This window comes from Tremella mesenterica, assembly GCF_000271645.1.
Source record: "Tremella mesenterica DSM 1558 unplaced genomic scaffold TREMEscaffold_7, whole genome shotgun sequence".
Taxonomy (NCBI): domain Eukaryota; kingdom Fungi; phylum Basidiomycota; class Tremellomycetes; order Tremellales; family Tremellaceae; genus Tremella; species Tremella mesenterica.
In genome coordinates, this window is record NW_006711231.1 from 458,241 (window position 1) to 481,354 (window position 23,114).

Here is a 23,114-nt window from a genome sequence, read left to right on the forward strand (position 1 = left end):
GAGATGGATAAGTTGGTAGATATATAGAGAGTGTCGAAGACTACGTTTTAAACATTATATGCACATTCATGAAATTATCCATACACATTTCGTCAATTCGTCATATTTCACCCAAAACTTCGTTCAGACTCTAAAACCCTAGACTTGGAATGTATTTTCACAAAGAATAGTCACAGACCAAAGAAAAAAGAAAGGTATCTCCAATAAACTTCTCCCCCCCCCCCCACACACACACCTTCACCCCCACTCCACATGAATCACAAATCCAACAGACTGATATAAGGTCTAGGTCTGGGTCTTCTCCTACCTGCTCCCGTTTGATCATGTTGTAATTCGATTTCAGCATCTTCCACTTTCGCTTCTGCTCTCGTCCCATTCCTACCATTGACCACCCTCCTCGCTTCTTGTTCACCATTCATCATCTCCCCTTCGTGTCCATTCACATCCATACTAACAACCCTCCTTCTTTGCTGTGCGCTCTCCCTAAAACCTAGACCCTCATATTGTCCTATACGAACGTTTGTTACTGCCGTACCACTGGATGTGAGGGATGAAGCGTTTTCAGCATTTGGTAAAGGTCGATATCGATGTACTCTTTCTACATTTCCTAATTGATGAGCATCCTTACATGATGAAATCACTTCGCACACTTCAATCGAGGATGTTTTGATGGACAGGAAGAAGATCGTTTTAGTCGATGAACGAAAGAATAAACTTACGTGTACCATTATCAGCAGCTAGCTCACGGTCCAGAGCCGCATTCGCAGTAGTTCCACGAGGATAATAATATTGTCTCTCTCCTCTAGGAGTGACAATGGTCAAACGACGTGCTCCAGAAGGCATAATTTCCACTGTTCTAGTTCCATCCAATTCATCCATCTCTTCCGAAATTGGTCTGTCAACGACCGGACCAGGAGGATCTGTTGCTGCGTACCTTGAAGACGATGGAAAGTCCAGACGGGAAAGACTTATGTTTCTAGTATCTCGTGTTTCACCAGGCAAGTATCCCATCAGTGTATCGGCTATTTCATGTTGTCGATCCCATGCCTCCATAGTGAGTGGTCTGGTTAGATTTCGAAATCCCGATAGTCCCTCATCTTCAATATCGTCTTCATCTTCATCCTCATCTCCATCTTGACCTTGACCTCGACCTTCATACACTCTTTCTGGACTATCGCCAGTGATCGCATCCTGAACCCCTTCGCTTAGATCGATCATTTCCACGGTCGATGTTGTAGAAGACTGATTGTCGTCACTAGTACTATTACTCTCACTCTCATCATCTTGCCATGTCTGAAGTGGGACAGACTCCAGCCCAGTGGTCTCTTCTATGACCTCAGGTGGATCATCGTCATCGCCAACTTCTTCTAACCACGTCGCACTGCGTTGTCGGATTGGCCTGACTTGTTGAGCAAGGGGAAAGGCAGGAGGGGTCTGTACGGCGACAGATGGAATCTCACGACGACCGAAAGGCACAAGCGCATTGTCAGTTGATGGAGGTTGGGAAGGTGGGAATCTTCGATAAGCTTCTTCAAGCCTTCGCCCAGATTCGTATTGACTCATTCTCACAAGCTACCTTATCAGTTTTTCAACCTCTCATATATACAAAGAGGCCGTGAATCACTCACCCTGTTTGCATATCCGGGATCCGTAGGTGATAATGCTAAGAGTTCCATTCTCTCATCCAGGGCTAAAGTCGCCTCCGCGTGTCTCCTCATGAGTTCTGCCGACCGATTAGCAGGAACATTGACAGGAGGAATATGAAGTGATGACGGTGTTCTTTGCTGCCGAGGTGGTGGAACTGGGAAAAGAGGATCAACAGTATTTGTCGATGCAGGACTTTCGGTAGACGATGCTCTTCCAGCCTCCACGATACGTCTAGCCAAATTCCTCATGGCTCGAGCTTCGTACCGACGCATTTCTCTATCATCCATTCTTGGAGTAGTGGAGGGTCTTCCAGAACTGAGTTCCCGAATGGTCTCGCGGAAGGTTCTTTCGGGAATGAGACGGATCTCGGGGATGGCGTTGTTCCTGGACACTCCTGTTGTAGGTGAGATATCACGGTCGATCCGAGACGTTACTGCCAAACCTCGGTAGGTGAGTTCAGTGCTTGATGACTCTTGACCCTCTCGAACAGACGTCCTTTGTGTAGCCTGGCCAACATCCTCCATGACCGTTTCAGTTTCACCGTTCCAGTCGGGAAGATCAAGTGTGACTGTTCTGCTGGACCGACCGGCAAGTAATATAGGATCTCGTCGAGCAGATGGGCGTGATTTGGTGGATCGAACAATCTTAGGAGCTGGACAACTAGCCATGATTGCTAGATTTGTTGGCTTACAACCCGCCAGTCGAGCCTTGCGTTCACCAGGTCTTCTACGCCCTTGATCATCTGGGAGTGGTAATACAGCAACGGGTTCAGGTGTAATGGTTTGAGCACTAGGGCGATGAACGGTATTCCCCTGTACTCGACTACGGGAAATCCGCAATCGTTCCCTCCAGTTTGGTTGGTAATTGGAAGGTTGAGGGGCAGCGGGAGAAATGGTGTTTAATCCACCGACGAGCAAACTCGGTTCGGCGGCAGCTGCTCGTAATTGCGCTTGAAGACGAGGATTGACAGAAGACACAGTAGCACTGACTTCTCGCAAAACTTGACGGACAAACCGGAGTCTTTCGCCTATATCATGATAGACCGGATGACCGTCTACGAGAGCATTGGGGATGGGACGTGGTTGTCGCAGAGAAGCAGCATGAGGACGACGAAGAGCGGCTATTTCAGAGCCGATGGGTGAAAGTCGATTAGATGCCTCGTCGGGATTAGCAGTGATAGGAAAGAGGGTTCGTCGTAAGGAAGGGGGAAGATTGGGTTGACCAAGCTGGTAGGTGTTGACGGGTATGTTCTGTGCTATTAGTATTGTTCTACCTGAAGTGGAGGAGCTAATGAGAGTACGAGAGCTTCTTCAGGTGATGGTTGAGATGATGGAGAAGGAGGACTAACTGTGTTAGACGGTCCTGACTCCCCCATCAGATCGAGTTCCCGCGCATGACCACGGAGTCTTTCCACTGCCATAGACAGCTGATCGACCCGAGATGAAAGTTCATCTCGAAGCTGAGTGAGAGAGTTCAAAACGGATGGTCTGCCCGTGTCGTCATACCTAGATTGAGTGGGCATTATCGTTGCAGTTCTTCCGTAAAGAGCACGAGGAGCAGGTGGTTATTGAGCTCGTGAAGCTTGTGAAGTGATTCGTCTTGAGTGATACAATTGGAGAGAAGATGTGTCGTATTTGAAACAAATGCAGTATGATGATATGAGTGAATGAAAATTGAGTGATATCCGTGATGAGAATGTTGAAGAAGGGATGAGAATTTGCTCTGATGCTTTGCTCTGATGTTCGTTTTCTAGCTCTTTATACACTTCGGTTTGTTTGTCTATACGATCATAAGAATTTCACTTGAACCCAATGCGGTGGTCGTGATCGGTATTAAAACACTTTAAGATACCCCAGAGTATACTCTATGATCTGTGAAGTGTGTTGATGAAGTCGTTTTGATGGGGAAGATCGATAATTTGTTCTTCTTTTTGGCGGCGAAACAATTTGAGAATTTGTTTAGAAACTCTCCTTTGAGGTTTGTCTCCTCCAAGATCTTACGGTATTTGGAAATTCGATGTGACTTTTCCTACCCTTTGTATGCAAGTAGCCTGTGACTACGACTGCTCTACAGTCAACAAAACTTGGGAAAGGAGATGTAGAGGGAGAGATGAAAGAGGGATAGAGAAGAAGTAGAGTGGAGAGGGGAAATCCGGATCACCATCAACCATGACGACATTGCAACATTCAACTTCTTTCCCTCTGCCATACTTCGACTTTTCTTGTCTTTCTTATTATTTCTGACGCTACTGCCCTCCAATATCTAGAAGGTATAGGGTGTACAGAACCCTGGGGTCGCTCAATTAGACGATACCATGCTCGATTCGACACATCTTACATGGACAAATGTCTTTTTAGGACTTTTATTCGTCATCTTTGATTCTGTCCTTTCTCTACTTCTTGGACTCGGTATAGGCGGTTCATTACTCGTCGCAAGTGTAAGATGTATCATACAACTGAGTATCATGGCTTTGGTACTAGATAAGGTATTTATGAGTAATAACATCTGGGGAGTGTTTGGGATCGCTGGTGAGCTTCTGTACTTCACTACGTTCGGTCGACCTTCTCTTTGAGGACCTTGCGTAACCTTGATGCGATATCGTCTGTATCATCTGACTATCTCCCATATAAACTCCAGATGTACCCATGCATTGATAGATGTTGACATGTAGTACTACTCAACGTGCTGGGAGCATTCGAAGCCACATACAACAAATCGAAAAGACGGTTCAGCAATATGGTGAGATTTCGTCCCTCATTCAGTCTCATGATCTATGACATATCCATCATATGGTGTATGTGTCAACTACGTAAAAGTGTACTATACTTTACTGCTCTGACACGGTTGTACGAGATTACATTGTGCATTATACTCATGTCTAGTTCCCCTTGGTTCTATCCGCCATGTTATGCGGGACATTACCTATTTCCATACTGGGCTCGGAGTTCGCCATGGCTCAACGACCTTTCTGGCAACCTGATCAATATAGTGAGTACATCACTTCTCACATCCAATATTTTCATGAATCAATTGCTCCTTTAGTCCTCAGTGATGTGGACGTAGGCAACTGCGGAGAAAGTCTATGGCGTCAGGGGAAGGCAGGAGGGAAGCAGAGCAATGCTAGGGGAGTGAACGGAGAGAACGTGTATACTCACCACAGTCCCTATACTCGGTATGATCCTGGGAAACGCCATCTCAGCAATCGGTGAGTTACAGATCTGACCAGCTTCCTTACCCCCATGACATTCCAGGCTTTCAGTCACAATTATTTCGTTCAGCGCTGACCCTAGCAGGCGTGGGAATGAACTCCATCTCCAAGGAATTCGCGGAGAACCGTGACAAAGTTGAGACGTACCTCGCCATGGGAGCGAGCCGTTTCGAAGCTTGCAAGCCTGTTGGGGTGGAAGCGTTGAAGATGGCCTTGCTTCCGACTGTCAATCAGTTGAGGTGAGTATTCCTTAGAGTCATGTGGAGATGATCTACTTTCTCCGGGTGGTAGTCAGCTTCACAGTGTGAGACAAACAAGTGAAGTCGAATGCTGACTGGCAGCGTCATTGGCCTCATCTCCATTCCTGGTGAGTTGACTGGTCGCCTGAGACGGAAAACGTGACTAACCACCAGGAATGATGACCGGAGCAATCGTTGGAGGCAAGTCTGTGGAACAAGCTGCTCGGTTGCAAAGTGAGTCGTAGTAGGAGTACATTTGAACGAGACTGACACTCAGTGATCATCATGTTCATGATCTCTGCCTCGTCTGCGTTATGTACATTAGGAGCGTTAGTATTCGCTTTGTCTACACTGGTGGACAGCCAACACCGCATACGTCCGGACCGATTGGATTCAAGGAAACCTATCATGTACCGATGGCGGGACAGTGGACTTGAACGTGTATGGAAGGGAGTATTGTCGTTGAAATGCTGGGGAAGGGAAAAGGGTAGCGAGGAAGAGAGGAGAGGGTTGTTGAGGGGTGAGTCATAGTGTGTAGTCGGTTCCCACATCGGAATTCGGATGTGGCGTTTTTGTTGAAGAGATGATGCGGTTCCTGAAGTCCCCGAGATCCTGAGATCTGATTGGCCGGCGCGGCCGGCGCGGCTGCGCAATGCGCAGTCAAGTCTTGTCGCGGTGGTCCAAGCTTTCTCAATGACGACTTGCGACATCCCTGAAGCCTGTCCAATTGGGGGCCTTTAGAAAAAAACACTTAACTTTTGCATGATGTCAGGTGACCACCTCGTATTGGCTTCTCTCTCATAGGCCTCATAGGTCTACTACTACTCCTTGTAGCTTTCTCTCACTGCACAGCGCAGTCTCTGTCACTTTATACACCTTCCCTTGAGTTTGTCGGTCGCGGGTGGAGTTGAACCCTGAGTGAAACCCCCGGAACGAACAGCCTAGCCGCAAGTGGGGAGGAGCCAAAAGTCGAAACACGACAACTTGACTACAGGAATGAACTTTTTGGGATGAACCATCCCCTACATCCCTTGGATCGAGCTCCATCGTCAACCCCGGTAGTGCTTGGCCTTGACGACCCATCATCCTTGTCACATGATAATGTTCAAGGACCAACACCGAGGGCAGCGAGGTTATCCAGAAACATTCACCCCACGATCGAGAGCGACCAGACCGCATCCGACAACAGTGCCATTCCTTTGTCCTCCTCACATTCTTCACCCCATTTGACACCGCCTCGTCTAATCTCTGTTGGCTATAGCACTGTTCCTTCTCCACCTCTGGCCGATATCCTAGTACCGCCGGCGTACCGTTCTCGCTCTGCAGCTTTCATCGCGTCTCCGACGGACCCTCCGACGTATTTCTCAAATCGACCTCTGTTGAGGGACTCGACGAGTCCCTTCGCAACTCGCACCATTCCCCACTTCGTGCCAGATCCCAAGGCAGACGGCGTTATAATCAAAAGTATTCCCACTCCTTGTCCGAACAGGTCATCTTCTTACCCTTGTCCCTCTTCCTCTTCCTCTTCCTCTTCCTCTTCCTCCCTTCCCGACCGTTCCACTAGACCCCATCTTTACACCTCTCCCTCTTATTCCTCCACACGATCCCGACCCGACCCTCCTAGTCTCTCATTGTCATTCGCGGCCGACACTTCCACCGCAGCAACCACTTCGGCAGACTTCTCACCTTTCTCTCCCCAGGCGCGCGATAACGGCATTCTTGGGCCTCGACGACGACTCTCAATCTCCAACCCACTCTCACACGTTCAGACACCCGCTTCCAACGTTCACAATAACAACAACGGCAGCGGAGTTATTTCTGCCAACATTATACAGAGACCTCGTAAACGAACTTCGATCGAACAGCCTTCCTCCTCTTCCTCCTCTTTCGCCCCTGTTACGGCTCACTCTACACTTTCATCACAACAAACACGATCTTATCCAAATACTCCATCGAACAAGCGGTTGAAGGAACATCCTAACCAAGCTTGGTACTCCCATTTACCCTTACCGCCTCAACCCAAACCTAGCAAGTCGGACGACGAAGGTGATAGAAGTTCTCTCGAGAGACCGACATTCTTACACAACAGGCGTAAACATTGGTTTTGGGGAATGTCATCCAATACATCTTCACTAAGTGGTAACACTGGTGATCATGTACCTCCAGCGATCAGTATGACACCTCCCTCCAATGACCATATAACTGCTTTGGACGATTCTCCTCCACTTGCTTCCACATCTCTGAACAACTTGTCTCCACCACAACTACCACCGTCATTACAACCTTTACCAATAGATCCACACAATATACTCCCACTATCCCTTCCACCCAGTCCCATCCCTTCACCCCCTGGATCCCGTGCTCCTTCACCTCTACATTCTCCCCGACCATCAAATATCGACTTGAGCGCCGAATATGCGACATCGAACTCCGCTGGACCCTCGTCCTCTCCACGCACCAGCATTTCCACCTCATCTTCTCGACCTACCTGGTCGGGTGGACGGTCAGATTCCAGGAGTTCAGCCGAAGATGAACCAGTATCGTACGGACATGGGCACGGACGCGCTTGGTGGTTCCGTTCTGCGGGTCAAAACCAAGTTGACTCGTCCGTCTCTCCAAAAGTCCTGGCTGGCCCGAGTCTACCGCCGATCCGACGAAGGATCACGTCTACCAGCAGACTCTTGCCGACAGGTACACGACGGTGGGGCTGGTTGTTAGAGTTGATGTCCTTTGTGGAAAGGGCCGACGAGGGGAGGGGAGGTAGGATACGGGCAGGAAGGAGGAATAGAGAGAGGGACAGGCTCATGTCCGGTGGTCAAAGACAAAGGGGAAAGAGTCAAGCAGTTATGGGATCCAAGTGGTTAGGTAGATTATGGGCTTTCGTCCCCACACAACCGCTCACCATTGTGAGTCATTCATCTATCCTTCGTTACCCCTGATCTGACGTACCTCCTTTGTATACTCTCCACTCATTCCTAAATATGTGGTCGCTTAGTTGCTGCGAGATTGTCGATCTGTCCCTGCCTCACGTCACCTTCATGTGACTCTCTTCATCTTACTGCGCATTCAAATTCAGCACTACAATGTTTAGAGCCTCAGTACGTTCAATGCTGAAACATAAGGCCGCCTTTCTTCTATTTCTAACTTTTCTTACCGTCACGATTACCCTTACAATCAAACACATCCTCAATCCCGACAAAGCTCCTCTTCCTTGGCGACAATATTGCACTTCTAATTATCCCACTCTGTATGCTCTTCAAGATCCCGCCACAATCTTCGATCTCGATGACTCTCCATCCCCGAGAGCAGCATCTGTTGATTCCCTCTCACGAGCCCCTCACTCTCTTACTCTCGCTCCCCTGACACCTGCCAGTACCGCTTGGCCATATCACCCTCACACCGAGCTTCCATTCACCGCCGAAAGTAAGAATCTCGACGAAGTCCTGAAACCAGTCGGAGTGCTCGTAGGAGTTTTTACCACCGACGCGGGTACAGCCAGACGACATATGATTCGACAGAGTTGGGCTAGTCACTGGCGTAGTAGGAGCGAAGGGACAGAAGGAGTGAGAGTGAGGTTCGTCATGGCTAGACCAAGACCGAGATATGCGCATGCGGTGCAACTGGAGATGGAGGGTGAGTCTCTCTTCTCCCTGTACTCAACATGAAAGTCTGCCTCTCCTCTTGTTCTCCGCACGTCATTGCCAAATGGGTAGGAGTGATCGGTACCCTGTCGTGGATGTAGCAAAGACCATAAGACTAGGACGGCACTAATTTGCAGCGTTCAACGATATCATTTTCCTCGACATGCCTGAAAAGATGAACTCTGGCAAAACCTACGCGTTCTTCTCTTGGGCAGCGGAGAATGCCACTGTGCCCGATTGGGAATACCCAACGCTCTCACAAAAGCGTATCGAGGGGCAGGTTGGTACCAATGGCCAGGATATTCCCGAAGGTACTGAAGCGGCGCCATCACCTATTTGGCGAGGGGAGCGACGACCTGATTACGTGATCAAAGCCGACGAGGATAGCTTTATCATGTTGGGTGAGCTGGAAAGACGTTTGAGGGCTGCTCCGAGGAGTAAAGCGTATTGGGGATGTGAGTCTTTCTTAGCTCCACATTGAGAGTGAAGCTGACATCTTTGTAGATCTCGTCAAGAATCTATTCATGGGTGGCGAATGCTATGGTCTTTCCTTCGATTTGGTCCAATACATCGCATCATCACCTGCACTTCGAACTCTGACTTATGGTAAAGAAGACAAGCTGGTCTCTAAATGGATCCGAATGCATCCTGCGCGAGAAGAGATTGTCTGGGTGGCAGAACGTTGTTGGATCTACGATCATCCCAAAGCTCCTACCGTTTACGCACATGGATTTCTGTTTCCTTCAGAGGTTGCTCGTGTTCGGAAAGAAAACACCACTGGTCTTTCATCTTCCGTATTGGCTTTACGAGGCGGTCATCAAGAAGCTGCCGACGCTTATTCCTCCGTATCAAAATTCGGTATACCTTATAAAGCGCCATGTACGGATCTTTCAGCTACTGAACGTGTCGAAGCTCTTATCGAAGGATCACCCCTCAGTCGACTTCGGGACGAACCGATAGTACAAGCAACAACACATACTCAGGCATATTCGAGTTCAAAGTCGAAATCGAACGAAAGATTTCAAGTGATGGAGGCGTACGCAAATAGACCTAATAGGACTGAAAGGTTTTTGGGTGACGAAAAGGAAAGAGGGGGTACGGTTGTTGTTCATTATATCAAAAAGGATGAGTGGTTCGTAGAGACCATGGTGGCGTTATTGGGGACTGCGGACGAACAAGGAGTTTGGCATCGTGGTGTCGGAGTAGGATTGGGAGCGTTAGAGAGGAGTAAAGGGAGAGTAGTAGGTGGTGTAGGAGAAGGAGAAGGGGTCAAAGTTGGAAAAGATGGTGGGTTATGAAAAATTATCAATAGTGAAGAAAAGTAACATGTTTCATTCATGCTTTTGACGATGTATACGAAGGCATGAAAGGTATTAATGGGTAATGGTCAGATGTCTAAATACATTAACATGCATGCTTGCGTATAAGGTGTAGACGAGAATTGATACGATCCATCCCCAACATTCCTATCCACTTCTCAAACCACTCTCCATTTTCTGACCATATCATTGAATGAGAGGCAACCACAATCAAGTTCGCAGAAGTCGAGAAGTGGTATATAAATGGATCAGATTCAAGTGATCGACAGACGAGAAGGGAAAGGAGGGTAGATGAAGGAGAAGAAAGAGGAAAGAGGAACAAAATGTCGTCGGGATTTAGTCCTTCGTCTTTCTATAAACAGAAAGAAAAGGGTGGATCCCGTCGAGCTGCTCTCTTCTTCCTCTATCCATTTCAAAAGATCCGAAAAGAGGGAAAGAAGAAAACTCGGCTGTCTGGACCTTGAGCTATTGATCTTCCCATACGGATCTGCTAGGGCGTCTCTAGGAAGAGAGCTCTGTGCAGTTGGTAGGGTGGGGTTGGGAGTTGGGGTTGAACGACTAGAGGTGAGTAAAGTTTCGTCGTTGGATCGTATATGAAAGTCAGAACCATACTGGGTAGATAAGGGAAGAGAAGAAATGATGTTAGGGGGTGAGGGGAAGATATAACGGTGGGACAGGGTTCGAAAGTGTCAGTGGGATACGGAAAGTCAAAAGGTTCGAGTAGTTTTTGGGAAAGAGAATGTGAGTAAAGTAGCAGGAAGTAGGATGGAGAGAAGTAGCAGGAAGTAGGATGGAGAGGAAGACTACAGGTGAGAACAATGTGAATAGGAAGGATGAAGAAATGATATCAGTGGGGTGGGCTGACGAAGATGTCGATAGAGTAGAGATATGTAGCAGGTGAGTTGATCGATGGATGAAGTATCCGGGGAAAGGGTAAAAGTAGAGACTACAGAGGAAGGAAGTGAGAGGGAGAAATGAGCCATATCAAAAGTTAGAACTTGTATACGACATGGGGGACTGAAGAGAAGGTGAAAGATATGAAAGATGAAGGTTTTGAAAGAAGAGGAAAAGGTTGGAAAGGGGTTGAATTTGTAGGGAAGAAGGGGAAAGGGGGAAAGAAGGAGAAAGTTTCGTGGCGGTTTTGATCATGTGGCGGAAATCGATGGCATGCAGTCATAGTACTCGTTAACACGAGACGCTCGAACATACGAGCCTTTCGAACAGCCTCTGATCTCAAGCAGGACGAAATTCTAGGCACCAAAGCGTACCGGGCGTCAGCACAGAGGAGTGTTCGAATAGGTCGTGTGTTCGAACGGCTCGTGACAACGAGTACTCGTACTCGTAAGGTTTAAAAACGACTCATTTTTCTTATGGTACTACATTTCCTAATGTATGTACTGTATATATGATCATATGACCTACCGTCTGACGGCCTCAATGATCGTTCGATCTCGAAGAAGTATCATCTCCCCTACGCCCTGCAGTAGTATCATTCGTTTCTACTGGATTGTCCAGAGATGTCCATGGTTTCCACTTGACGAGGGGGTCGTCGAAGATGTTTAAGGCTTGTTCCGGGGCAACAGGCATGAACTGCCTTCCTGTCATTGTATTTTGAGATGAATCAGATTCAACGGCCCTCCCGGTAGTTGTACTTCGTTGGCTTGCACCGGATGGATAAGGTGTATAGCGACTTTCAGGCAAGTGACATTCAGATTGGTACGGTCCTTCCGATGCACGCCTTGTTCGTCCGCCAATGTTTGCCGTACCACGAATTGATCTATTCTGCCCCTGTGTCAGGAGCTTGGGAGTGTACGGGGCGTCATCAGGACAAGTCAGGGGTAACGGACTGGTTTGTCGGCTTGGTTTTCTGCCTCTTTGGAACGACCAGAAAGGGGATGATTCCGCGGAACGATCCGATTCTACGGACTGTTCCCGATTCAAGACATCGGTACCGGCTTCCGGTTCAGAATGGGTCGTCTCATGATCAGACATGACTTCTATTATCGTTTTGATTCACCAAGAGATCTAACAAATTATTCGGAGATGATATCGAAAAAGAGGGAGAACGTACCATTTTATATACCCTCACCCCTGTCGGAGTTGATATAACCAGGCCTTCTTCTTCCCGACGAGGCTATGCTCATTCGTCTTCCAGAACTTCCTGAAACAGTCAGGAATGTTCCAGACCTAGAGATGGTACTATATGACGCCACTGAAATAGCCCGAGATATCAGTCTCGGCCGTGTCGGGATGGTCGTCCGGGACTCCGGAACTCCGAAGGCGATGGATGACTCGACGACCGGACGGATCTTGAAAATGGCGATACGATCCATCATTTTAGTTGTCCAGTCTAATGGACAAAACGTTAGTCAGCCTAAGTCTCAATAAGTGCCATGCATGTGTAGAGGAAGGAAGTCGATGTTATGATTATCCGTACTCTCCAATCGAACAATCCTTCTATTACGGTGCGAGGCATGTCGGTTCAATCCCCAAGACGACGCCGCTTAGTTGGAGATCCGTCTTGCTCCTGGTCACGATTCTTGTGGTCTGTAGTCCAATTTGGACGCGGTTGTTGACGCCACGGTGTCATTCGGATTATCTGCTTGCACAAAGTCTCTTTCGGGAGTTCGACAGTTGACCATTTGGATATCCGAGTCACCTCCTCTGGAGTCACTCCCGTTTGTGTACCGACCGCCGTACAACTCCTGCGATGATGACACGATCCCGGTAGCTTCGTATGCTGGAGAGCACTCGGTTGCTGAACCGCATCGCGATCGGTTGCAATCTTTTGGGGTACTGGTCCGTTGGATCTGAGTCGGATCAAAGTCAGGAAAAGGGCTCGAGTCTGGGAAGTCTGGTCTATCATCCATGCTAGCTGCCTGACTAGGGGCCGAGCTCGACTCGTCCAATCTGCCAGAGTTGACTGATCCTGCCGAGCTTTGATCATCGTGTGACATGTCGTTTGAATCTTGGGTCGATCTGGAAGATGATGGTAGTTAAACGAAAAGTTCGAGTAGAGAAGATGAAGTCTGAGTTGTAGCGATGGATGAGGAGTGAAATCTCCGCCAATAAGGACAAAGGTTGGAAAGCGGTGGGAGTAGCGCCCGGAGACCATGATGTCACAACCTTCTGGGGAAGACATTGAATGTGAGTCATACGTCTTCTTGACAGACCTTTGTGGGTCTCCGATGCTGGAAATCAGCGTCTTCTCGTAGCTGGAAAAACCCTCGGTGTCAGTGTTGAAACAATCTGTTCCAGACATGGCGGCAGGGGTATAGGATTGGACATGAATCGGAGTGAACAAACTCACATATGTAGGCGGATGGATCACTTAATTTACATCATTTTGATATTCGGAAAATGAGAAGTACTGGTGAGAAGAGGTCTAAGAGTGGAGTTGAAGGGGGGTGCTGAATATCCACTAGGTTAATCGACTCGTGAGAGGCGATGGAAAGCGGGCGTTTAACTTCCGTATGACGACTCATCACGCAATCGCCACTCTAAAAATTTTCCACCCTACAACTAAGGTATCATCCTCTCATTCATCGTTCTCACCATTCTTACATCTCCCCTCGTCACCATCAACTGTCTCCTCACTACTCGTTGACAGCAGTGAGTCAAATCTATCCACTTCACTCGTTTAGCTGATTCAGCTATAGCGTCCGGCCGCCACCAACACACCCTTTCCAAGCCCTCAACTCAGCCATTTCTTGGACACAGTCCGGCTGCAGGCTCAAAATCCTCCAATCCCAATATTGGCTACATACTCAGCACGTCTCGTGAGTCAGTTGTCAGCTCTGTTTGTGTCTCTTTTCTTCATCCCATCACTGCTCCATCTTACTCCGTATCTCAATGTCGTGACTCTCAATCTTCTAACATCTCACCCCTATTTTCCCTTGCTCCCATGTGCGTCTAGATAGGGGGAAATGCTGCCATTTTTTTTTCGGAAGGAGACTGTGCTAACTTGAACTCAGACAATGGAGAATATTCGTCAGTCCTCTTTCACCAATCACACTGTCCCATTCTCATGAGGAATACTGCATCAAGATAGGGGGAAATGCTGCCAAAATTTTTCTTACGACGTAGTTGCTGACAACATCTTTAGGAGAGAACCAACCTCCAAAGAAGAAACCCGGAAATCCTGGCTTCAAGAGAGACTATTATGATTCAAAACGAATTGAGCCGGGTGAGTGTACCAATTGCTGTGGACATTGCTGAGCTTAGACACATTCTATCCCGATTCTCCGTATTCTTTACAAGAGTATTTTGATAGATGACGAGCAATACATAACCCGCGGCCACTCAACAATTCCCAGGACACTTTTGATGAGTTGTTGAGGAAGGAGGACATAAACCTTGCTCCTCCTACCCTTATTCCGGCCTCTAAGGTGAGTTTCCCATTGTCACACACGGTCATCCTAACCTCAGTTTCCCTTTGCTATCCCGTGCAGTTTGGATGACGCCGGTATACCAAATGGAAGGCCTAAGTTTTGGCTCATGGCTTTTAATCTCAATCTTTCCCGAGACAATCACGACATTATGGAGGCCTGGGACATTATTGAAAAAGTAAGTTGTTCAGACACCATATTATTTCACGTCTAAATGAAAGTCCGGGCTTGTTGGCTCCTGCAAGTCATCCGACTCAAGATCAAAAAGAAAAGAGCGACCCTTTCACCCTGGTGTCTGGTTCCCCTCCAACTGTAGGAAAGATCATACCTATCCTTTTCTTTCAAAAGATGCTAGATCCTCCGAAACCCAACAATTCATGACGGTCTTTGATAGGATTGCAGGAGGAGGTACACTCAAGAATCTACGGAAATTCGACCCTGTTACGTCTAAAAAAATGTCCCAGTCAGTTTTCTTTTCTTCTTGATGAAACTTGTACTGATGATTGAGAGCCCACTTTTTTGTACATCACCTAGCCAACCACATGGAGCACCAAACTAGTGTGGGATCTGCTCCCTTGCGTCTTGGCCAAGTTGGATCCTCCCTTGCAATCAACAAGGGACAATCTGAGGAGTGGCATTTTGATCGTAATGATGATGATAGTACGTATTCTATCATCTCAGTCTTTGGCTCAGGAGGATGGACTTCTTCGGCAGAGAATCGTCAGGGATGGCTTGTTCTGCCTCAGCTCAATATAGAAGTTGAAATGCCAATTGGTAAGTCTCCACTTCACTGTCATCAAACATCTAACGTGAAAGGCTCCGTCGTCTTTTTCCAAGGATCACATCTTTTACATTATGTGAGAGAACTTGATGAAGAAGATGCGGACAGAAGGTTAGTTGTCACTGCCTTTGCCTGTAGTGAGATGTCCAAGTATTACGAGAAACACAAACATGAGATCAAATCAACACAAGTAGTAAACTAGTGGAAAAGTGATGCATATTCATTCCTGTCAAACCTATCAGATCACACTGTTGATCATGCGCAACCAAAAGCAGCTTTATACACACCAAATGGGGTGCTTCTCAAACAAGTGTGGGAGAATCAGCACCATGATCAATCATCACATCTCTGTAGATTGAGACCGCCGCCTCCTCCTCCTTGTCACAACCAATCTCAACAGCACATTCCATTGTCGTGGATTTCACCTTGATATTTCCTGTTTGCTATCCTTACATTCATCAATCAGCATACATGACCGACTCACATCAGGTACGTTACTTGCTTAGATGTGCTTGTGCTTATATTCAACAACAAATGAAAATGAAACAGTTCAATCAGCTCATGCATGGAACGGCAACTTTCTACGTCTCTCTTCATCCTGCTGAGCCATCCGTCGAGTCGCTCCTTGACCTGTGACAGTACCACGCCCTTCCACTCTCTGGCATGGAAACCCTGGACGAAAAGCAAGACCTTGGAGTGTTTTGACTCGCGAAACAGCCACAAATGTCAATCCAGAGGCAAACTCTCTAGCACCCAGGTCAATACAAGCCCTAGAGAGAGTCATCCCCTGCGACTTGTGGATTGTAATCGCATATGCTACTTGAAGGGGGAATTGTGTACGAGAGCAGTGGGTACCTGTAGGGCCTTCCCACGTCACGGTGACCGGAACTATAGGGACCAGTGGAACTCCTTCCTCGTCATACCACTTGGCTGGTCCAGTATAAGAAGGGACTGCAACCATGACTACTTCAGGCTGTCCAAGCCCGGCCTCATTGTCTTCCGCCATTCCAATGGAATGGATAGTGCCGCATGTTCCGTTGGTCAATCCTTGAGCCGTCCAAATATTCCTTGTAAGCATCACTTTTGCCCCCACCATAAGATACACCACCTTCACCAAGCCCTCTGCTTTCTCCTCTGTTGCTTTGGCTGCAAACACTCCTCCTACATGTCGAGCAGGAACTCGAAGTACAGGCTTATGCGATGCTAACAACTTCTCCACATTGATTTCATTCACTCGAGCCCTCTCAGAGCAGAGATGAGTTGTATCCCTAAACTCTTTTTGCTCTGTTGCACTGAGTCGGTCCCAGAAACGAGATGACAACAACTGATAGTCTTCAGAACCGTTGTCCCCATTCCGCAACCTTGATAATGTCTGTTTAAACCGTTCAGTCTCCATATCAATTCCTGCCTGCCGCATCACTTGTCCTAACTCAATATTTTCCTTAAAGCTCCTCCAAATCTCCAGGCCCTTGTTCTGCAATAATGATGATGCTGAATTGCCCTCACGCCGGACATTTACAAAGAGTGGAGTGTCGCCCACAGGGGGAAGTTGTCCAAAGTCTCCAATCAGAAGCACACTTAGCCCTCCAAATGGGAGATGGGAGGTTGAAGGAAATATAAGGGTGAGCTGTGTGTGAATGCGACCCAAGGCCTTCCTGCCAATCATGCTTTTCTCATCAATGATAAGATAATGTACTGCTTTCCATTCCTCTTGTAGGGTTGCAAGTCGAGTTGCAGAGAGTGTAGACGGTCTTGATTTGTCATCGGCAGGGAGTCCTAAGGCTGAATGATATGTTTGGCCAGCGATGTTGAAGGCCGCTACACCAGTGGGTGCAAGACGTCTGACAACAGGATGCGGGAAGAGGCTGAATAAAGATTGTGAAATGGCATCAATGAGGAATGACTTTCCGGTCCCCGCTGTCCCATCAATGTTGAGTAAGAAAGGAGCTTTTGGATTTCCATCAAGGTGGGTTTGAGCATGAGCAAGCACTTTGGAGTGGATTCGAAATTGTTCAGGATTGAGGAGGGAAATGTCCACAAGTGGTCGGGATATTTGTATGTTTGACTAGTGTGTCAGCAATATTTACAAACAAGACTTTAACGTACAGTCTTCTTCCATTCAGTCAATGCACCAACTCGCTCTACTAACCCCTCCACCCCCCAGTTTTTTGCTGTCTCATGCCAATCCTGCTGAACATCAATATCTCTTCGTCCTAGCCGATGAGCCACATCATAGTCCACGTCTCTTCTACCTCCCTCTTGACACATGAGCTGCCAATCCTGGAACTCCTGTTCTTCCTCTCCCTCACCTTCTGATGAAGAGTCGCTTTCCAAGCCCAACTGATCTGACCGCTGTCGACAATGTGAAGGTAAAGTATCTTCATGTCCATCTGGATGGATTTCTAAACATCGCTGATAGGCTTGTTCCCAAGTTTCATCCTCCGATTTAAGATCGGCTTTCTCTCGGTGATGGTGGTGAAGAGTAAGTTTAGCTCGGCACCAGTGACCATACTCCTCTGGATCCTCTATGGATGGACGGTAGGGTGGCCATAAACGAATAATCCGGTCATTGCTTGGTCGATAAACAATAGTCCCTCTTTTCTTCTCATAACGTTTGAACCAAGTGTATAGGTTGATTTCTTCAAACTCCATATCTCGTTGTAAGTAATGATCATACCAATCCTTGTCCTCCACTTCATCTTCGGTCTCCTGACCTCTCAACCGCCGCGCCCGGTGGGGCAAAAGACAAAGAGTTCGAAAACTTCGAGATGCAGACATCATGTTGCAATCAAGCAAGCTATGACACACTTCCTGTGCACTATAATCTCGTTCAGTAATGACTTTACTGAGCATCTTTTGAAAAACAACTCGGCTTGGGGTATCTTCTTCCACTTGTTGGCATATTGTTTGCATTATATCAGGAAATGTATGACTTGGCTTCTCGGCTTTTGATGCATATTTGGCGATATAGGTGACAACTGCATGTGGGTCGGTGCATGGCTGAATGTCAATGTTGGCTTGCCATCCGAGGACAAAGACAGGATTATAGACGTTGAGTAGGGTGTCGTTTCTTTGGAGAAATAGTTCTAGGTTGCCCTTTTCATTGAGGGAGAGAGCTGGGAGGCTGCAGACGTCCCGGGGGAAGCGAAATCGGCAAATTGGGTCTACATTTGGAGCACTTCCTTTTGGACGCTTGAGACAGTAATTTGAACATCGGGTGTGACGCTGAATACGATTTAGATGTTCAGCTAGACTCTGTTGATCATAGCTCTGCTGAGAATGTGGTCGGGAAGAGGGGTGACGGGAAGCTGGAGGAAGGTCTAAGCCAGGATTGATTGCCCAGACCTTTGTTTTCCAGAATTCAATGAAGTGTTGTTGAATATCATCTCCACCCGCTTTGAGGACTTCTAGATCCGGACCATTTTTCAGCCAGAGCAGGCCATGCACATGACCTGAGCCCCTACTTTGCCATTCAAAACGTAACCAGAAATCTTGGACATCAAGCAGCGGGGTGACAACATGGTGGAGGAAGAGTACTGCTCGCCTTTGGATCCACCATGCCACCAGAGCCGGATTCTCATTTACATTGCGGCTGTTGGTTTTTTGCCTTTGAGCCTCGGTGTCTTGTGAGGATGGTACGTTGGACATGTGGGAATGAAGATCAGACCACTGGATGTTGGCAGCGGAAAGCGTGATGAAGGTATGAGGTGTCCCAAGCTGTCGAATCATACTATTGAGTTCTTTACTGCGAGCAGACCAATATGGTGGGGTTCCTTGCAGTGATGCAGCGACCTTTCGTACACGTTTCGCCAGGTTTACTGAGTCGGTCTGTAGTAGTTCTAGTATGTCTTCGGCGGTGAGGGCTTGGTCATCTTTGTTTCGGCTGATGTAATAATTTGACATTCGACGGGCCTGCCAACGCATGAGAGAATTGAAGGCATAATATCTGCTTGATCAATTACTGAAAGCCATACTCATGAAGGACTCACCGGAACCGAGGGTGCCGTGCAAACCTTCCATCATCATACTTCATCAGGTGTTTGAAGTAGTCTGATGCTGAGACACTAAGATTTCTTGGGGCATGCAGATCTGCTAGACCCTGGGGGAAAAGGAATGGGAAGGCTTGAATCATATATTGATTGCCCTGGTCGTGTTCGTAGAGAGGTGTATTGCGGAGAGGAGGGGCTGTGAGAGCAGCAGGATGAGGTAGTGCCGCAATGTCTTCCATATGTTCCCTTGTGATTTCCATCTCTGTCCGACCCTCTCCCACATTTGGGACCATAGCCTCAAGTACAATGTCCTCTGCTCCCTCATTGTTGACCTCCGGTATATGTGATTCTGAAAGGCTTGTGATAGTATCTACTGTGGTTGATTGAAGGTCATCAAATACAGAGCCTTGCTCCGGAAGTTGAGCTACAGCGTTGTAGTCAATTTCAATATCACGATATGCCGGATGAAAGTGACATAATGCTTGAAGATTTGCTAGAAGGCGTGCTCGATTGACTTGAAATTCAGGACGGGTAGCGAAATGTTCATTTTGATTTGCCGCATACTTTTGTTTGATAATGAGGACGTCAAGCTGTGATGGGAGAAGGGGGAGTTTAGTGACTAGTTTTTCGTTGTCCCGAGAGAAGAGGCATGTATGACCCGCGTACTTCATCTGACCTCGGCCAGCAACTTGCCAGACCTGAAGCTGAACATGAACTTTAGAGAGAAGCATTTCTTCCATTTGTGTTGGCGGTTCAGGTGGGGGGAGATTGTCTCGAATACACAACTGAGGGAGAGAGAGTCCTGTCCTATCAGTCATAGTCATTGAGGAAAACAACACACCAGGATCCATATTGTTCTCCGCAGACAAGTTGTTCCTTCCTCCCCGTCTACACCTAGCACACATGCCATTGCTGACTTTAAGCTCAAACCACCTCTCCTTGCAAGTCGCACAGTACTCCATCTGAATCCTCTCAAGCTGCTTGTGAAAGTTGTCTATCAGGGTCACTTCATCCTCTGTCAAGCATGGTTTTTGTAAATCCATAGCATTAGCTGGTACCACGGGTTCAGGATGAGGTTGATGGGATTCTTCAATTGGATGTTGCATTTGGCGATTTTGATATCGAAGCCGTTGTTGTTCCCGGCATGTGTGACAAGTGAGATATGAGGTAGATTGGTTGGGATGCTGGAAGTTGATGATAACTTGCCAGGTGCGGCATGTTTTACACCTTTTTTCCCCGGAATGATTTACTGGCCGAAACTGTCTGGTGGGAAGAATTGGTTGGTTGGTAGGGGGGGTAGCATCAGGACGCCTTGGAGGTCGGCGATTCACTCTAACAGGACGGGCAGAGATCAACTGAGCTGCAGCAGGCCGAAGTGGTGATGGTGATGGTGATCGGGAGACATCATGTCGAGGTCGAGGTTGGGATCGTCTCGAGCTGGGAGTGAGCCCGTCCACACCGGGTGACTGAGTGGGTCGTGGGTGGGTCAGAGAGTTGTCACTGTGTGGGTGTTTGTTGCGACAGTCTGAACAAGCAAGTACTGCTCGTCCTCGGTCACTAAGGAAGTGGGGGGAGGGAAGGCAGGTACGACACTGGTTGCATTGCTTGATACGGTGACGTGAGGAAGGAGTAGCAAGGGAGATAGGCTCTTTATGGCGACAAAAGCAGCAACTTTTCCAATATTGATCAGATTTTTGACCAGCACTCGCCTTTCGAAAATGCGAGGAGCCAAAAACAGTGTTGCTGGGAGCTTGACACTTCTTCTTTACTGAGTGATAGCAAGACCATTGTGTTGTCATTGTAGAAGATTTTAGCTATATATGGAAGTGACATTAAGGGACTCTTGAACTACATACATATCAAAAGGCTGATCGACAAAATACACGTCATGATTTGGGAAACCCTTCCAGGCACTTACGTAGAAATTATGTTAAAAAAACCCTGAATCACCCCCAGTAGATTTGCGGGGCTGACGCCCGCAATGATTGTGATCGTCTTAGTCGTGTTTAGCGGAACATGGGATGCCCCTCAACGAAGTCTGACGCATATGGTACTTACTCACACAACCAGATCCGTCCATCAACTTCCTTGTACCTCATCATACTTTCATATACGCACAGACCGGACGGTACGTTTTCTCGGACGGATCATGAAGTGTGTCGGCGGGCTACCGATACGAGGACGTCGACGGCTGAGGTTCAAAGCTCGATGATTGATGGTGCGAATAATTCCAACGAGCGATTGGAAGCACAAGATGACGGTCTTGAAGGCAAAGAATGATGTCCAGGGTTCGGACCTATATAGACAAAAGCAAGTCGAGAAAAGGTTGATTTGCAGAAAAGGTATGAGGATAGAAAGGATGACATATGAATGATCTGCCTGGATATCAGTACGCTCCTGAAGATTGTTTTCAGTGCGAGTGAGGCGTGTATATATCAGAGAGATGGAAGGAAGACGGACGGGATATGATCCCCACGAGTTTTCAGTGACTAAGTTCGGACAACTGCAGGATGTTCGGAGGGCTTGATTCAATGTTGTGAACGATCGAGAGTCGTGTATGGCGGAAAGGAAATGTGGCGAAATCGGAGGACGTGCTTTTGAGATGGTGTAGAAACATCAGCATAACACGTAGTGATGTTCAGTCCCCAACTGGGACATGCACTATGGCTGAAAGAAAGAGAAGGAAAAGATCTTTACATACTGCCATGAATATAATGTCTCTTGGCAAGTGACAAATTCCGACACCGTAAAAGTCATGAGCATCACCACCTCTACATCTCCCAATCTACCGGTTCGATCTAAAGCGTCATCTTAGAATTTCGACGTAGCGTTACCTTCCCCTTTCGATCAACCCTGTAATCGTCTTTTTTCACACCAAGCTCAGCGCACCAAGCTGTACCCGAGTATCGCTCCTGACGGTCATTCTCGCGTTTCACAACGGACCCGTCCCCAATAGAAACGAACGATCCCCATCTGTTCAATCTTCGTCTCTTGTTGCAAGGCCAGCCGTGTCGGGATGTTTCAGCCTTGAAAAGCCATGGTGTAGCCCCTGAGACTGAAGAAGGGGCCTGAATCTGACCAGGGTCGGACAGAAGTGACATGGGGAATGAAAAGTTGAGTGAATCAGAGGTCGTGCTGCTCCGATTGGTCGAATGTTCAGGAATTTGCAACATCGGAGTATAAGTTGAGGGATGATTAAAAGTAGACCGATCAACGAAGGAAAATTGATCGTGTACGGATGGGTGGAGATAAGGGCCTTGTGTGTAAGGGAACAGTGTGGAAGGGGTAGGTAAAAATGTATACGACAACGGAGGGTAGGAATGTTGCAAGTCATTGGCATGATTACCTGTACGAACAGAATCCGGTTGGTTGTAGTAAAAGTCATTCTCACCCAAACAATTAGGCTCTCCGTAGTACTAGTACGAGCAGGCGTCACCACCATACTTCCATGGGTTCCCGTAAGCGGTCGACTGAGCGCCCGGTCCACCTTCGTTTCCATAGGGTGATTGCATGTTGATAGTCGGTAATAAATAAGAGGAACGATGAGAGTTGATCTGGACGGGGTGAAAGATATCGTTCTTATACAACTTTCAGCAAGTTGAAATTCCGCTTTTCACAAATAAAGGATCGATGAAAGTGTTCCAACAACTCGATGACGTGTATTCCTTCGATGAATTAACGATAACGACTTCGAGGAACTATTGATAGACCGTGATGATCGGAGTGTTTTGGAGAGGATCGAAGGCTGAAATTCGAAATATATGACCGTGTATCGAACACAAAGCGCACCGATATCTCCTATGAGGTGCGAATACCTCCAGCGACTTTGGGTCCATGTTATCCTACTAGATGAGGATCAGTATCTTCGATATGCGGGTAAATGTTAAGAGACGACAGGGTTG

At 47.6% G+C, this 23,114-nt stretch overlaps 8 protein-coding genes across 8 annotated transcripts; 3 read left to right on the forward strand and 5 right to left on the reverse strand.

The window, feature by feature from the left end:
* Positions 1 to 257: 257 nt before the first annotated feature.
* On the reverse strand, positions 258 to 3,169 carry TREMEDRAFT_63105 (uncharacterized protein; the record flags this gene model as incomplete). The annotated part of the gene is made up of 4 exons (XM_007005380.1): positions 258 to 607; positions 720 to 1,572; positions 1,629 to 2,897; positions 2,996 to 3,169. The coding sequence occupies 4 exons, from the start codon at positions 3,167 to 3,169 to the stop codon at positions 258 to 260; spliced, it is 2,646 nt and encodes an 881-aa protein (XP_007005442.1).
* A 792-nt stretch (positions 3,170 to 3,961) lies between these two features.
* TREMEDRAFT_31647 (uncharacterized protein) lies at positions 3,962 to 5,625 on the forward strand (the record flags this gene model as incomplete). The annotated part of the gene is made up of 8 exons (XM_007005219.1): positions 3,962 to 4,175; positions 4,319 to 4,386; positions 4,530 to 4,635; positions 4,808 to 4,852; positions 4,938 to 5,094; positions 5,197 to 5,222; positions 5,269 to 5,328; positions 5,372 to 5,625. 8 exons carry the CDS (start codon positions 3,962 to 3,964, stop codon positions 5,623 to 5,625), a joined length of 930 nt encoding a protein of 309 aa, XP_007005281.1.
* Positions 5,626 to 6,007: 382 nt separating this feature from the next.
* TREMEDRAFT_71861 (uncharacterized protein) lies at positions 6,008 to 6,735 on the reverse strand (the record flags this gene model as incomplete). Its single annotated transcript, XM_007005496.1, has 1 exon — positions 6,008 to 6,735. A coding segment is annotated over exon 1 (264 nt), but the record flags the coding sequence as incomplete, so codon positions are not given.
* Positions 6,736 to 7,340: 605 nt separating this feature from the next.
* TREMEDRAFT_39553 (uncharacterized protein) lies at positions 7,341 to 10,160 on the forward strand. The gene is made up of 4 exons (XM_007005273.1): positions 7,341 to 8,004; positions 8,428 to 8,727; positions 8,873 to 9,190; positions 9,240 to 10,160. The coding sequence occupies exons 1-4, from the start codon at positions 7,818 to 7,820 to the stop codon at positions 10,031 to 10,033; spliced, it is 1,599 nt and encodes a 532-aa protein (XP_007005335.1). The 5' UTR covers positions 7,341 to 7,817; the 3' UTR covers positions 10,034 to 10,160.
* Positions 10,161 to 10,345: 185 nt separating this feature from the next.
* Positions 10,346 to 11,243, forward strand: TREMEDRAFT_63107 (uncharacterized protein; the record flags this gene model as incomplete). Its single annotated transcript, XM_007005381.1, is given in 5 exon segments — positions 10,346 to 10,618; positions 10,701 to 10,742; positions 10,762 to 10,795; positions 10,906 to 10,951; positions 11,150 to 11,243. 5 exon segments carry the CDS (start codon positions 10,346 to 10,348, stop codon positions 11,241 to 11,243), a joined length of 489 nt encoding a protein of 162 aa, XP_007005443.1.
* A 161-nt stretch (positions 11,244 to 11,404) lies between these two features.
* Positions 11,405 to 11,921, reverse strand: TREMEDRAFT_57172 (uncharacterized protein). Its single transcript, XM_007005323.1, has one exon. It carries the CDS (start codon positions 11,657 to 11,659, stop codon positions 11,489 to 11,491), a length of 171 nt encoding a protein of 56 aa, XP_007005385.1. The 5' UTR covers positions 11,660 to 11,921; the 3' UTR covers positions 11,405 to 11,488.
* A 515-nt stretch (positions 11,922 to 12,436) lies between these two features.
* On the reverse strand, positions 12,437 to 13,419 carry TREMEDRAFT_57173 (uncharacterized protein). Its single transcript, XM_007005324.1, has 2 exons — positions 13,365 to 13,419; positions 12,437 to 13,245 (listed from the first exon to the last, which is right to left on the reverse strand). The coding sequence occupies exon 2, from the start codon at positions 13,009 to 13,011 to the stop codon at positions 12,586 to 12,588; it is 426 nt and encodes a 141-aa protein (XP_007005386.1). The 5' UTR covers positions 13,012 to 13,245; positions 13,365 to 13,419; the 3' UTR covers positions 12,437 to 12,585.
* Positions 13,420 to 21,894: 8,475 nt separating this feature from the next.
* On the reverse strand, positions 21,895 to 22,612 carry TREMEDRAFT_57174 (uncharacterized protein). Its single transcript, XM_007005325.1, has one exon. The coding sequence runs from the start codon at positions 22,311 to 22,313 to the stop codon at positions 22,011 to 22,013; it is 303 nt and encodes a 100-aa protein (XP_007005387.1). The 5' UTR covers positions 22,314 to 22,612; the 3' UTR covers positions 21,895 to 22,010.
* Positions 22,613 to 23,114: the final 502 nt, after the last annotated feature.

Excerpts from the sequence above, each read along its gene's own strand:
- TREMEDRAFT_57172 (XM_007005323.1), bottom strand. The coding sequence starts at position 11,659 with ATGACAGGAAGGCAGTTCATGCCTGTTGCCCCGGAACAAGCCTTAAAC.
- TREMEDRAFT_57174 (XM_007005325.1), bottom strand. The coding sequence starts at position 22,313 with ATGTCACTTCTGTCCGACCCTGGTCAGATTCAGGCCCCTTCTTCAGTC.
- TREMEDRAFT_57173 (XM_007005324.1), bottom strand. The coding sequence starts at position 13,011 with ATGTCACACGATGATCAAAGCTCGGCAGGATCAGTCAACTCTGGCAGA.
- TREMEDRAFT_39553 (XM_007005273.1), top strand. The coding sequence starts at position 7,818 with ATGTCCTTTGTGGAAAGGGCCGACGAGGGGAGGGGAGGTAGGATACGG. Across the intron at positions 8,005-8,427 it reads ACAACCGCTCACCATTGTGA|CCCCTCACTCTCTTACTCTC; the intron begins GTCATTCATCTA and ends CCCTCTCACGAG. Across the intron at positions 9,191-9,239 it reads GAGTAAAGCGTATTGGGGAT|ATCTCGTCAAGAATCTATTC; the intron begins GTGAGTCTTTCT and ends ACATCTTTGTAG.